The 9,156-nt window shown below is 52.5% G+C and overlaps 2 protein-coding genes across 2 annotated transcripts; one reads left to right on the forward strand and one right to left on the reverse strand.

Moving 5' to 3' along the window:
• Window positions 1–765: 765 nt before the first annotated feature.
• Window positions 766–5,346, forward strand: LOC117843651 (uncharacterized). The gene is made up of 2 exons (XM_034724304.2): window positions 766–4,705; window positions 4,819–5,346. The coding sequence occupies exons 1-2, from the start codon at window positions 1,264–1,266 to the stop codon at window positions 5,169–5,171; spliced, it is 3,795 nt and encodes a 1,264-aa protein (XP_034580195.1). The 5' UTR covers window positions 766–1,263; the 3' UTR covers window positions 5,172–5,346.
• Window positions 5,347–5,620: 274 nt separating this feature from the next.
• Window positions 5,621–8,514, reverse strand: LOC117843652 (uncharacterized). The gene is made up of 3 exons (XM_034724305.2): window positions 8,313–8,514; window positions 7,662–7,799; window positions 5,621–5,895 (listed from the first exon to the last, which is right to left on the reverse strand). Exons 1-3 carry the CDS (start codon window positions 8,401–8,403, stop codon window positions 5,882–5,884), a joined length of 243 nt encoding a protein of 80 aa, XP_034580196.1. The 5' UTR covers window positions 8,404–8,514; the 3' UTR covers window positions 5,621–5,881.
• Window positions 8,515–9,156: the final 642 nt, after the last annotated feature.

Consider the following 9,156-nt stretch of genomic DNA (forward strand, 5'->3'; position numbering starts at 1 on the left):
TTTGCTGCTATATGCTGGGCGATTTGGAAAAGCAGAAAGACTTGTTTCAACCAAAACCAAAAGATAATTAGAAACCCAATGAAAATCCTGATTCATGCATGTGCCTTCATGAACTATTGGACACGTCTCTAAAGCATCGACTTCGAGGACAAGATTGTGGAGGGAATCAAGACGTTGCTGGCTTGCGCGCACAAGGTGATGGCACAACAAGCCCTACAGCAGCCAAGATTGATGGCGCCTACACCAAGAGGGGATCAGGAAGAAAATGGCGATGACTGATGGGGGAAGAAAGAAGAAGACTGAAGAGGAGTTGCCGACATTCATCTGTCTGGACGCCAGGATGTATCTTCTTTTGTGTCATCGTTCTGTTAAGTTTCCAGTAGTCTTTTGAGTCTCATGTTCTCCTTCTCTGATAGATGTTCCTATCAAAAACTGTAAGAGTCAATGCTAATGTTTGAGCATTCCGTGGGAATCCTGGAGGGATGGTTCTCTAGTTTATCTTACCTGAATCAGGATATATAGACTAGATTGGTAGACTCTCAACTCTACTTTCATCTTGTAACAGATCTATGGAATTTTCGTTTTATGAATGGGAATAGGATGAGCCTTGTATCCCAAAAAAATCTTTCACATTCCGACCATTTTCTCTCTATCTCTCTCTTTTCTCTTCCTCTCTTTTCATGTCCCATCACTCTACATACCATTGTGAAGTTTGCAACAGTTATGGACTAGTTGCTCCAATACATTGGAGTTGCCCTAAAAGGGTGGCCAACCACTCTCTTTCTACGAACTCCATCTCTCTCCTCCGATCCTCCCTCTCTCTCCCCACCTCACCTGTCCTCTCTCTCTCCTCGGCCCCAATCTACTCTACTCTACTCACTCCCCCAACTGCCAGCCGCATCCTCCCTCTCCTCTGTTTATCGAGCTCAGCCCAGCAGCTCCGCCATTCCCCAAGCACACCAACTCCCTCCAGAGGCCGACGCGGTCGGCGCCATTGAATGCCCCCCCTGCCCTCCCATGCCATGCACTGAGACAGAGCCGCCTCTGCTCTCTGCTGAGACACGACGCAGACACCGCCACCTCCTTTAACTCTTGCCCCTGCCTCATCCCTTCCCGACGCTGACTCGCTCGGGAACCCATGCGCCCATGCACCCGCACGCCTGCTCGCCGCATTCGGATTCGTGCGCCGCCCTCCCTCCCTCCCTACAAGTCGACACCTAGCGGAAGCTGTGGCCGCCAGTGAAGTGCACCGAGGAAGCGGCAATGGCGGCGGGGCGGTGGTTTCTGGCGTCGGCATGGTTTCTTGTAGTGCTGGCTCTGCTTTCCTGCTTCGCGGCGGCGGATGACGGCGACGTGCTGCTGGAGGTGAAGCGCGCGTTCGTCGGCGATCTCGAGGGTGTCCTGGCGGGCTGGAACGCCAGCGGCGCCGGCGCCGGCGCGGCGGGGTTCTGTTCGTGGGCCGGCGTGGCGTGCGACGACGCGGGGCTCAGGGTGGTCAGCCTCAACCTCTCCGGCGCCGGGCTGGCCGGGCCGGTGCCCCGCGCGCTGGCGCGGCTCGACGCGCTCCAGGCGATCGACCTGTCGTCGAACGCGCTCGCGGGCCCCATTCCGGCGGCGCTCGGCGCGCTGGCGAGCCTCCAGGTGCTGCTGCTCTACTCCAACCAGCTCACCGGCGAGATACCTGCGTCGCTGGGGAAGCTCGCGGTGCTGCAGGTGCTCCGCGCCGGCGACAACCCGGGCCTGTCGGGAGCCATCCCGGACGCGCTCGGGGAGCTCGGAAACCTCACCGTGCTCGGCCTCGCGTCCTGCAACCTCACGGGCCCGATCCCGGCGGGCCTCGGCCGGCTCGCCGCGCTCACGGCGCTGAACCTTCAGCAGAACGCTTTGTCCGGGCCGATACCGCGGGGTCTCGCCGGCCTGGCGAGCCTGCAGGTGCTCGCGCTCGCCGGCAACCAGCTCACGGGCGCGATCCCGCCGGAGCTCGGGAGGCTCACGGGGCTCCAGAAGCTGAACCTGGGCAACAACTCGCTGGTGGGCGCCATACCGCCGGAGCTCGGGGAACTCGGCGAGCTCCAGTACCTCAACCTCATGAACAACCGCCTCTCCGGCCGCGTCCCGCGCGCACTCGCCAAGCTCTCGAGCGTGCGCATGATCGACCTGTCCGGCAACATGCTCTCCGGCGATCTCCCCGCCGAGCTCGGCCGACTGCCGGAGCTCACTTTCCTGGTGCTCTCCGACAACCAACTCACGGGCAGCGTCCCCGGGGACCTGTGCGGCGGCGCTGGCGCCAGCGATGAAGCAGAGTCCAGTAGCCTCGAGCATCTTATGCTCTCGACCAACAACTTCACCGGGGAGATACCGGAGGGGCTCTCGCGATGCCAGGCGCTGACGCAGCTCGACCTAGCGAACAACAGCCTCTCCGGCGCCATCCCCGCCGCGCTCGGCGAGCTCGGCAACCTGACGGACCTGATGCTCAACAACAACAGCCTATCCGGCGAGCTGCCGCCGGAGCTCTTCAACCTCACTGAGCTCCAGACCCTGGCATTGTACCACAACAAGCTCACCGGCCGCCTGCCGGACGCCATCGGCCGCCTCGTGAACCTCGAGGTGCTGTACCTGTACGAGAACCAGTTCGCCGGCGAGATACCGGAGTCCATCGGGGACTGCACGAGCTTGCAGATGATCGACATCTTCGGCAACCGGTTCAACGGGAGCATTCCGGCGTCCATGGGGAACCTGTCGCAGCTGGCCTTCATCGACTTCAGGCAGAACGAGCTGTCCGGCTCGATCCCGCCGGAGCTCGGCGAGTGCCGGCAGCTTCAGGTCCTTGACTTGGCCGACAATGCTCTGTCCGGGCCGATCCCCGAGACGTTCGGCAAGCTCCGGTCGCTGCAGCAGTTCATGCTGTACAACAACTCGCTCTCCGGCACCATCCCTGACAGCATGTTCGAGTGCCGGAACATCACGAGGGTCAACATCGCGCACAACCGGCTCACCGGCAGCCTCCTGCCGCTCTGCGGCACGGCGAGGCTGCTGTCCTTCGACGCCACCAACAACTCCTTCCACGGCGGGATCCCCGCGCAGCTCGGCCGGTCGTCGTCCCTCCAGCGCGTGCGGCTGGGGAGCAACATGCTCTCCGGGCCCATCCCGCCGTCGCTGGGTGGCATCGCCGCGCTGACGCTGCTGGACGTGTCAAACAACGCGCTCACCGGCAGCATCCCTGCGACGCTCGCGCAGTGCAAGCAGCTCAGCCTCATCGTCCTCAGCCACAACCGGCTGTCGGGGCCAGTCCCAGACTGGCTGGGCTCGCTGCCGCAGCTGGGGGAGCTGACACTCTCCAACAACGAGTTCGCCGGACCACTCCCGGTGCAGCTCAGCAACTGCTCCAAGCTTCTGAAGCTCTCCCTCGACAACAACCAGATCAATGGAACAGTGCCACCTGAAATCGGCAGTTTGGTGTCTCTCAACGTGCTGAATCTCGCACACAACCAGCTGTCAGGTTTGATCCCAACGACGATAGCAAAGTTGAACAATCTGTATGAGCTGAACTTGTCGCAGAATTTCCTGTCGGGTCCGATCCCTCCGGATATTGGCAAGTTGCAAGAGTTGCAGAGCTTGTTGGACTTAAGCAGCAACAATTTCAGTGGCCACATCCCTGCATCACTTGGTTCACTGTCCAAGCTGGAGGATTTGAACCTCTCTCACAATGCTTTGGTCGGAGCAGTGCCGTCGCAGCTCGCCGGAATGAGCAGTCTGGTGCAGCTGGACCTGTCCAGCAACCAGCTGGAAGGCAGGCTGGGGGCCGAGTTCGGCCGGTGGCCGCAGGGCGCGTTCGCAGACAATGTCGGGCTCTGCGGCAGTCCGTTGAGAGCTTGCAGCAGCGGAGGCGGTCCGTCGACGCTCAGCTCGGTGACCATCGCGCTGGTGTCCGCTGCGGTCACGCTGTCGGTTGTGCTCCTGATCATCGTGCTTGCCCTGATGGTGGTGCGGCGCCGGGGCCGGCGGTCAAGAGAGGTGAACTGCACGGCGTTCTCGTCGAGCTCGGCCAACACGAACCGGCAGCTCGTCGTCAAGGGCTCGGCGCGGCGGGAGTTCCGGTGGGAGGCGATCATGGAGGCCACGGCGAACCTGAGCGACCAGTTCGCGATCGGGTCCGGCGGGTCGGGGACAGTGTACAGGGCGGAGCTGTCCACCGGCGAGACGGTGGCCGTGAAGAGGATCGCACACATGGACAGCGACATGCTGCTGCACGACAAGAGCTTCACGCGGGAGATCAAGATCCTGGGCCGCGTCCGGCATCGGCACCTGGTCAAGCTGCTCGGGTTCATCACCTCCCACGACGCCGGCGCCGGCGGCAGCATGCTCGTCTACGAGTACATGGAGAACGGCAGCCTCTACGACTGGCTGCACGGCGGCGTCGGCGGCGATGGCAGCCGCAAGAAGCGGGTGCTCGGCTGGGACGCGCGTCTCAAGGTCGCGGCCGGGCTGGCGCAGGGCGTGGAGTACCTCCACCACGACTGCGTGCCGCGGATCGTGCACCGGGACATCAAGTCCAGCAACGTGCTCCTCGACGGCGACATGGAGGCGCACCTCGGCGACTTCGGCCTCGCCAAGGCTGTCGCTGAGAATCGGCAGGCCGCCTTCGGCAAGGACTGCACCGAGTCAGCTTCCTGCTTCGCCGGATCGTACGGGTACATCGCTCCAGGTAATCTCAGCCCCTGAAATGAAATGCTACAGAAAACGAAAAAAAATTCAGACGCCATTGCAGATTTGCAGATGCAGTTCCTGACAACGTATGCCTCACGTTTTCCTCTGCAGAGTGCGCGTACTCCCTGAAGGCGACGGAGAGGAGCGACGTGTACAGCATGGGCATCGTGCTCATGGAACTGGTCACCGGACTCCTGCCGACGGACAAGACCTTCGGCGGCGACATGGACATGGTGAGGTGGGTGCAGTCCAGGATGGGCGCGCCGTTGCCGGCGCGGGAGCAGGTGTTCGACCCCGCTCTGAAGCCGCTGGCGCCGCGCGAGGAGTCGTCGATGGCGGAGGTACTGGAGGTGGCGCTCCGGTGTACGAGGACGGCGTCGGGGGAGAGGCCGACGGCGCGGCAGGTCTCCGATCTGCTGCTCCACGTCTCGCTCGATTACTATCGCGCCGGCGAGAAGCGTTAGGATTTCAAAGAGTTGGGAAAACTTGTTCTAGAGCTGCATTTTCTCTGTATCGTGATTCAACTAAATGCCTAAATTAGCTTATTCTTCATGAAATTAGCAACAAAGGTTGTGGTTTCGAGGTTTCACCATTAAATCAAGTCAAGAATGCCATTCAATTGGATTGTTTAGTTTTAAATTTTAATGAGTTTGGAAATCGCATCGCATGTACAAGCATTGGAAAATGGTTGGGGTCCTTTGCATGTCATTCGTTAATCATAGCTGAAACAGATGTTTAACAGTATTGTGATTGAGAAATGAGAGAGGCGGTACTAAATTGCCCATAGGACTGACATGATTGTATCACCTTAAACTTGGAAAGCTTGGCAAATACAAGTCTAGAAAATCATTATGTTGAACGAAAAAGAACAATGAAAGAAATGTCACCATACAACTAGAATGGAAGAGCAAAGTTGACTATGCAAAAACACTATCATTATAACTGAATAATTTTGCAACAGAGAAGGTAAGCCGTCAGATTCAGAGGCCATGATTGGCATTTCTTACAGAAGCAAACCATCGGATCCATTGTGAAACAACATTTTATTACAGGCCCACAGCTGAAATGTGGAAGCTGAGACAACGACTAAGAGGATGGGGGTCCGCAGTCCAGACCATGTGTACCGACAACAAAGTTGCAAAAATACAGGTTGCTGGCAAGCAAATTTGAACAGCTATTCATCATCATCTGCACAAAAAGTGGAACAAAAAGTTGTTAGGCCCCATGGCTACCAGACAAAATGGCGAAGAGGGCAACAACCAAAGTGGTCAACTTTGCTGTTCCCAAAGCTAACAGTGTACACAAATAAGCCCCTGTTAAATGGTCGACTGCACACACGTTTCAGTCATTAAAACGGTTTACATTTCATGACAAGAAATTAGCATCATCCAGATTGCTGCAGCTCTTCTCATCACTTCCTCACATAAAATGGAAGTAAACCTTCCAATTTGCAGTCATAACATCCTTTTAGGAAACTTTGTTCTTGCTTCATAAGGTTTCCCTTAGCAGTAATTTATGTTTTTCATCATTTTGTTTTGGCCCTAGTCTTTACGAGATATTCTGGAGTTTTTCCAAGTAAAGTAACCTTCATTCAACATTCATAGTTTTGTGCTACTATCATGTCAGTTATCTAGTCAACTGTCACAGATATCTAGATTCCATAAAATCTGTTTGCGTAGTACAACTATCTTGCAACGAAATGATATTTTTGGGATCTATAAGGAAAACAAAGCAAGAAAACCAAACATCAACAAAATCCTAATGAGGCAGCGCAAAATGTGCACATATTTAAAACAAGAATACGGTATTACATTTGGACATTGACCAAGAGAATGCATTTGCAAGGGACTGAGAGAATGTCGCCTAATCCAAATACTGTAATGTTAGAGATAGGGCCAAAGGTAGCAATGAACTAAAACATCCCCCTGCAAGGCATAAATAAGGCAAGACCCAAGATCAAATGTCTCCAGAAGAAAATTTCTCCATCCACATAGCAAATATAAATCTGGGGATCCCAATGGTGAGGCCACCCAACATGCTACTCAAGAACAAAGTTACAGTTGCAGCAATTGTATTTCAAACATCTTCAAAAGAAAAATACAGATTTGCAAAAAACAACCAAGATGACAGTTTATTCTATTTGTTTGAAAGTTGTTTCTTATTTGAATGGAAACGGTGCAAGCACAGTTAAAACAAACAGGAGTTGCCAACCTAGAACTTGTTTGTACTACTTTTGCAAGGATTTATCCACATCACAAAAAAATGAACGTGGAAGCAAATTTAGTCATGTTCACACTTCATATATACCATCATGAAAATTCTTCAGGCATCCGATTTTAGACACAACAGGCAACAGTGTAGCAGTTTGGATCAAATCAGAATTCAGCACGGCTCTACATGTTCAAGGGAAGCGCATCTATCTAGATTTCTTTTGGGGAAAGTATTTTAAATTCACCCTTCATCCCTGCTACCATGAATGAAAGTTTTCCCAAAAAAATGAAATCCTTGAAATTCATATACTTTTCCTCTGTTACAAAATTCAAAAAGCTGAAAGAAATTTGCTGATATAGCTGTTGGATGATGCGTTCCATATTTTTTGAGCAATTGGTAGCACATCAAGTTTGTCTGTCGCTTGAATGCTAAATTATAAAATAGCATTTATGAGTGCTTGAAGGGGGTAAAAAAAATCAGCTGTAGGAATATACTAGTAATTCTTCAAACACTCTAACATCAGTATCCAGATCCAGAAGCACTACCAACTCTTCTAATAGCATAGAATAACAAGGAGCTTAAAGTAAAATTGGAAAAGAATGATACAACATACTACTAGTTCTTCTAGTAACCTTACTGAGGCGATTTGATAAATTTTAAGTGAGAACTACAGGCAACAATGTGGCAAAACAAAGAACACAAAATTGCAATCGTGGAATTATCAGAGCAATTAAGGACAGTACCAATGTAGCGCCGCTCGTTGGCTTCCCTGGCGCGCTCAAGCATCTTGTCAAGGTCCTCCTTGACTTTGTCATCAAACTTTACCAGCTGGTTCACAAACACAGCACCGAGACCCATCCCCAACACATGCTCCCAGGGGTCTAGAACAATTTACAAATGACAACCACATGAGAATGAATCATCATACCTACAAGGATGCTGATGCGAAGCAACATAATATAATCATGAATATTGAGTAGTAAGGGGAAAACTGGAATCGAAGGGACTATCGCGTTGACAGTATGACCCGCTAAATCAATTGAAATGGTAAATTCGTAGCTTCAGAAACTGAACTAGGACCCGGAACTGCGAACTTCCTAAATTAAATCCTAATTTTTCACCTATATCAGGAGAACCCAACAACCGAGTCAAATCTACAGCCCACAAACCTAAATCAAGAGCCATACTGCATCTAGGACTCCAAAGACCAAGGAAGGCGCCCAAACAAACCGAAAAAACACAGGGGCAGGTGGAGCCACCGCAGATCAGACTGAATCAAGCGCCCGGACGACGCATGGAGCGCGGGACGCAATGCGGAGACAGATCAGGAAACGGAGAAATGGAAAGGAGATGGAAGAGGGGAGAGGAGGTGATGGGAGGGGAAGGGACCATACGGCGCATGTAGGGGAGCTTGCGGAGGGCGTTGGAGTACATCTGGGTGCTCAGCCCCAGGAGGGCGCCGATGATCGTCGGCGTCGCCGGCATCCTTGGTGCTCTCCTGTCCTGTCGGGGCGGACGGCGCGGCTACGGGGAGAGGAGTGGACGGCGAGGTCGGGGAGAGTGCTCTGGCGACTTGTGTGGGCGGAGAGGGCCTTTGCTTACCGCTCGATGGACTTTGTTGCTGCAGTGTGGGCCGCCAGTGCGCGGGTAGGAAGAGAGGAGGAGATACTATGTGGGAGGAAAGGAAGCCCATGGGCTTGAAATCATTCTATTCCATGGGCCTATTGCATTCGCAGCTTCCTTTGGTTTGCAACTTCCTTACCATTTTGCATTATATTATTCCTTATTAAAAAAACTACTTATATTATTCCTTTGGAAAAGCTAGTTATATTATACTCCCGCCATCCTATAATACAAGGCATCCAAGCGTTCAAAATTTATCCTCAAATAAAAGGCGTTATAGGCATATTTGGATGATTATCATTTAATTCTTTCTATAATTAACAATATAAGGGTGGCTGATTGGTGGATATTACTAAAAATTAGTTCCTTGTTATCTACAACTACCGTTCTCTCAGGAGTACATGCGTCTTTTGCTATTCCTACTAATATCCTAAAATCTCTATGATGCCTTGTATTTCAAGACGGAGGGAGTAGTCCAAAACAAACAAAAGTAACTTGTTATCTCCCCTGAAAAATAAAAAAAATACTTATATGCGTCCTTTTAAACTTAAAGTGTCATGTAGGCTTTTTTGCAATATTCTATTATTATTATCTAAGTCCCTATTGATAAAATGG

This window comes from Setaria viridis, chromosome 2, assembly GCF_005286985.2.
Source record: "Setaria viridis chromosome 2, Setaria_viridis_v4.0, whole genome shotgun sequence".
In the NCBI taxonomy this organism is placed as follows: Eukaryota; Viridiplantae; Streptophyta; class Magnoliopsida; order Poales; family Poaceae; genus Setaria; species Setaria viridis.

Excerpts from the sequence above, each read along its gene's own strand:
- LOC117843651 (XM_034724304.2), top strand. The coding sequence starts at position 1,264 with ATGGCGGCGGGGCGGTGGTTTCTGGCGTCGGCATGGTTTCTTGTAGTG. Across the intron at positions 4,706-4,818 it reads GTACGGGTACATCGCTCCAG|AGTGCGCGTACTCCCTGAAG; the intron begins GTAATCTCAGCC and ends TTTCCTCTGCAG.
- LOC117843652 (XM_034724305.2), bottom strand. The coding sequence starts at position 8,403 with ATGCCGGCGACGCCGACGATCATCGGCGCCCTCCTGGGGCTGAGCACC. Across the intron at positions 7,800-8,312 it reads CAAGCTCCCCTACATGCGCC|ACCCCTGGGAGCATGTGTTG; the intron begins GTATGGTCCCTT and ends AAATTGTTCTAG.